General features: G+C 39.0%; 1 protein-coding gene across 1 annotated transcript; it reads left to right on the top strand.

The window, feature by feature from the left end:
* The first annotated feature begins 382 nt into the window (after positions 1-382).
* TCF21 (transcription factor 21) lies at positions 383-4,566 on the top strand. The gene is made up of 2 exons (XM_030195499.1): positions 383-958; positions 2,792-4,566. Exons 1-2 carry the CDS (start codon positions 512-514, stop codon positions 2,879-2,881), a joined length of 537 nt encoding a protein of 178 aa, XP_030051359.1. The 5' UTR covers positions 383-511; the 3' UTR covers positions 2,882-4,566.
* Positions 4,567-5,435: the final 869 nt, after the last annotated feature.

Genomic DNA, 5,435 nt, shown 5'->3' with positions numbered 1-5,435 from the left:
TTTGTGTTGCCATTAATCAATGAAAAGGATAAGGAGATGCCTGCCTTATCTTGGAGGAGGGAAGCAAAGTTGCATTCAATGAAGGGACAAAAGTAGTAGAGTTTGGGTTTTTTTTTTCCAGTTGTAGTGATTTGAATTAAGGTTTTAAATGGACAGTTCCCCTGCTCCTCAACCCCTCCCCCCATGTGATGTTTCTAAGTTTGAGAAAGAATCGCAGGTCTGTGCTGGTCAAGCCTCTAGCCAGGGAGGGACGGATCTCTTACCACCCCCTGAGCTCCCCTGGGTCCCTCCCCTGTCTCTCCAATCCTTCCCTGGCCACACCTCTGAAGGCTCCCAGATAAATTACTGATGTTCTTGCCAAATTCCAGAGCTCTGTCTAACACAACCACTAGCATCAGAGAGGTTGTCTCTCTCCCACCCTGTTCTGCTCTCCTTTTGTGGGTGAGTCCCGTCCCACCTGGCACTTAACAAAAGACCCAGTGGAGGTCACCCTTGTGGCGTACCGGGGACCATGTCCACTGGCTCTCTCAGTGATGTTGAAGACCTGCAAGAGGTGGAAATGCTGGAATGTGAGGTGATGAAAATGGATTCTAGTAAAGAGTTTGGGACTTCCGAGAGTAATGAGGAGAGCTCTAACTGTGAAAATGGCTCTCCCAAAAAGGGTAGAGGAGCCCCAGGCAAAAGAAGGAAGGCAACCAGTAAGAAGAGTCATTTCAATGGGGTGAATCAAGAAGGGAAGCAAGTTCAAAGAAATGCGGCCAACGCCAGGGAAAGAGCCAGGATGAGAGTTCTCAGCAAAGCCTTCTCTAGACTGAAGACTACCTTGCCCTGGGTACCCCCAGACACCAAACTTTCCAAACTGGATACCCTGAGACTTGCATCTAGCTACATTGCTCATCTGAGGCAGATCCTTGCCAACGACAAGTATGAAAATGGCTACATTCATCCAGTCAATCTGGTAAGTGGAATTTTACCTATAAAGAGAAGTTGAAATATATAACTTGCAAAATGCATGAATTGACTGTAGGATCTGAGATTAGGGTGACATTGTTCACTTAATATCCCAATATTATGACTTCATGTTTGTAAGGATCAGATCAATTACCCTTTTTTTTTAAACAAATTTCAGAAAAAGAGCTCATTACAGTATACCGGATCTCGCTTCTTTCTCTCCCTTCTAGCTAAACTGTAGTTGCTATAGAGAAGGATGTCGTTTTCCCAGTGACCTGACTCTTCCAGTGCAGGAAGAGACATTAAATGAAATCTTAACACAGACAGTGTACATAAGCAGACAGTGTGGTAAAATATTGTTTCTGTTGTACCTCGCTGGATGCAGTCACTTGAACTAGCCAAAGAGAAGTATAATAATACATAAATGTTAAGTTTACTACCATGAAGGCAGGTCAGTAATGCTAAATTCATGCAGTAGATGTGTATAAAAGTAATGTTTGTCCTGAAAATAACTACTGAATGTTCAGACTTCAGTACTGTGAAAACAATGCGTGATTACGTAAACTCATTAGTTACATGATGGGTGTTCATGTGGTTTGATTAATAGGGCACTCTAAAGTCAGTCTTAACAGGTTTTAAAAATATATTTTCAAGGTAAATGCCCCCTTCTCAGTACAAAAGAGCAAGCAACGTTAATTTAAAAGCCTGCATGAAATAATAAACAGACAACAGCTGACAATACAACATCCCCTTACTGAGTCCATACTTAAATAACATCCGGGAGTTTTTTTGGTAATGGGGAGGGAGGAGTAATATATTCAAAAATACAGTTGAGTATCATTAAAGCCACATTGAGCCTGCAAATTGGTGAGAAAGTGTGGGATACAAATGCTACAAATAAAATAAATAAATAAATAAATAAATAAATAAAAGTAATGTCCTTCTTGAATCTTCAGTGAACGTTTAGCCTGAACATTTTAAATCTATGCAACAGACTGTGTCTTATTTCACATTCTGACCTCTGGGACCCACAGGGGCAACTGCGGCCTTATCTAGTTTGACATGAGTTTGTTTTAATTTGTCCTTTAGCCTTTTGACACTTTGCAATTCAAAGCATGCAGGCTGTAAGGTTAATTCAGATTTGTTTTAATTTATTCAGTGTTTCTAAGTACAAATTGAATGAAAATAATTATAAATCTCGGAGCCCTTCTTTCACCAAAAGGCTGATTCAGTAAGCTTCCCCCTCTCCCTCTCCTCCCACAGAATTAGAGAAAAGTCTTAGGGAATCAGATCCTAAATATCAATAAAAATATTTATGAAACAACTTAAAAATCTTAAAAACTAAGGCCATGCTTTATGGTACAACCGTACAATACATTTTTATTATTACCAATTGAAGGGAACTGAGAGGTGCTTAACAGGAAGATGGAAGTTTGATCTGTCTGTAATGGTGTATGTGTATAATTATACCCTAGAATTTATAGTCACTAAGATATAAACCCACCTCTAGGACAAATACAAAGTTAATTATTCGTTTCAGAATATTAATTCAAAGGTATCTAGATAGAGATGAATTATGCTGGTAAAAGTTTTCTTCCTGCTTTTGTGGTTGAACTCTCTCCCATTTCCAAACCTGACAAATGCATCTTCTTTTTATAGGCTGGTTATATTCTCCAAACCATCATCTTTTCCTATGTAAAGAAACAAAAAACAGCTTTTCTGCTTCACTGTTTTCCGGCTACAACATTGCACAGGAATAAAATAAATAAAACGTTATAAGATAAGGTGATTAACTTTTTATTCACTTGCCTTAATATATATATATTTTTTTTTCTGGCAGACCTGGCCTTTTATGGTTGCTGGAAAACCAGACAACGATTTGAAAGAAGTGGTGAATAGCAGTCGTTTGTGTGGCCCTACAGCATCCTGACCCTGAGTCGACATGAAAGCACTGAACATATAGGAAAGACAGTCTTCAGAAGAGGGGAAACCTATATGGAAAAAAATAAATAACCTCAAACTCTTTAATGACGATGAGATTCATTCTCTATCCTTCCAAAGAAGAGATCAAATGTACCAAAGAAGAACACATAAAATAAATGAAAGGCCAAATATTTAAACTTTATTTTCCTGTACAGTTGTCTGGAGGCCTTGCTGGTTCGAGTGCCATCTAACATGTGCTTTTTGTAAAACGTTGTCAAATGTAGAGTCATAGAAGCAGCTGACTTTGATAGTCATCTCTATAAAGCAATCTGTCTTAAAGACTTGACATAAATATATATATTTTGTTAAAAAGTGGTTTTTTTTTCATATTTCTGTGAATAAATCTTCCTTTATATATTGAAGAAATATCTATTTTGCTTTTGTTAGTTTATTATCCTAAAGTCTTGTCTGCATCTTGCTGTTTCGGGGTTTTGTTTTGGGGGGTTTTTCATAAAGTCTCCCCGCTAAAGCCATCCGGGGAGGATCAAGGGACACATATGGCAGATTCTCGGTTCAATGTGGGCTCCCTTGCTCTCCGAAATCAAAAGCTAAATCTGCTCTTAGTTGGCATTTATTTGTTCAGAAATGACAAAAATATGCAATTCCAGGATTGGATCCTGGCTTTCCCCAGACTGGTTCAGAAACAATCTCATTCACGAAAAAAAAGCCAGCAGAGGATGTCCATGTCCATCTCCTCACCTCACCGTCTGCCCATCGCTCTTTTGAACCCACTCACGCAATTCCTCGTGTTTCAGCACTTACTTTTTGTCCCTTTAGTCTGTGTGTGGAACAAAATCCTTAACCAGGCAGAGCATGAAAGGGGAGAGACCTTGCAAGCAGCAGGCAGGACACGGCGGCACGTGTTTATTCTCTGCAAACATCCCCCGCTCTGTATATCGCCAGCCAGGGGAGCCAGCCTGCCAGATAACGAGCCAGGGGAAAGACAGCGATGCTTCTTCCCCACCCTGCCAGGCTGAGCCAGATCCCACCGACTTGTTTAACGTTTCAGGGTTATGACCGCAGTGTTTACAAGACGGCTTCAGTTATTTATACTGGTTTGGGAGCAGAGCGTTTTAAAAATGCCCTCCTGTTTCGGCTGTTTGCAGGCTTTTTCTTCTTGTTTCGGCTTGATGGTTCTAATAGTAATGGCGCGTGATTATTATTATTATTACTCCTATTACTATACCCATTTTCTTTTTTTTAAAAAGTACAGCACTCGAACTTTTTTTTTTTTTTTATTAGTGGGAAGATGGCCTCCAAATTCCTCCTCCTCCAGCCTCACCCCGCTGCTGTGACCTTTATGATTAAACCAATCATCATAATACAACTCATGAATACCAAAAGTCCACAATACACTCAAATCGATGTCATCTTATTATTTAGTTTAACGACCTCAAATCCAAACCATCCTGAGATGATAGTGTGGATTAGTTTTTTTTTTTTTTTTTTAACTGCAGTAGGAGTGGAAAAACAAAACCGGGTTCAGGAATCCTATAATAATGATGGGCCATCATGCAAAATATTCAGCTTCAAAACAGCACAGTCTCCTGACTGCAAACTTTAATTTCAAAATTGTATTTCAACTATTGTTCGTGGCTAGTTGTCCATTTATTAAAACATTTTATTTTTGTGTTAATGTGATTTGAGTAATGTAGAGAGGTGCGGTAGCCATGTTAGTCCACTCTTAAAGGTTATCAATAGAAATCAAACAAAATAAAACATGGAAAAGAAAATAAGATGATACCTGATCTGAGGAAGAAGGGCAACCTTCGAAAGCTAATCAAGAAATGTATTAAGTTTTGTCCAATAAAAAAGGTATCATCTTATTTTCTTTTCCATGTTTTATTTTGTTTGATTTCTATTGATAACCATAAATTCCACGGAACAACCTTCAAGAAAACATATGCGGGGCTAAAATTCATGGGAGAAGGAGTGCATAGGAGCAGTGCAAGAACAATACTGAATTTTATTTCACTGTTTCAGCATCCCTCATTATTATTTGGATAACGCTACCTAGAAAAGGACCGCAAAATGCTCTGGATAACTTAGAAAAATACTGCACAAGTCTTTGAGAAGATTGCAAAAATCAATCCTAGTCTTACACCATTTCAAGCTGAATAACGGTTTAATTTTGTCAGGCTCTGACCAGTGCAATATACAATACTGCCAGACCCCAGTGGCACACAATTGTCTCCACCCTTGCCTTTCAAAGTCTTCAGCTAACACTCATCTGTAATTCAAACCTCTACTTATCCCATGGCACATTAATCCAATTTATGAACGGAGGAAAATCCGTTCAAACTTTTGGATCTGAACCTCCTCTCCCTTGCTTAGGCTGCGAATTAAGAGAAACGTGTTTTTATTTGTTAATTGCTTTTCTTGCTTTAGAAGGATAATTGTCAGTAAATTACAGCAAGCACTGGGCATATTTAGGTGGCGGATGTTTAAGTGCAGCTCTGCTTGCTACAGATTTGTCCCTCGGAATAGAAGGCGGGAACTAA

The sequence above is a fragment of the Microcaecilia unicolor genome, chromosome 3, assembly GCF_901765095.1.
Source record: "Microcaecilia unicolor chromosome 3, aMicUni1.1, whole genome shotgun sequence".
Classification (NCBI taxonomy): domain Eukaryota; kingdom Metazoa; phylum Chordata; class Amphibia; order Gymnophiona; family Siphonopidae; genus Microcaecilia; species Microcaecilia unicolor.
The sequence above is the reverse complement of the archived record's forward strand: the minus strand, read 5'-3'. Positions and strand labels throughout refer to the sequence as shown.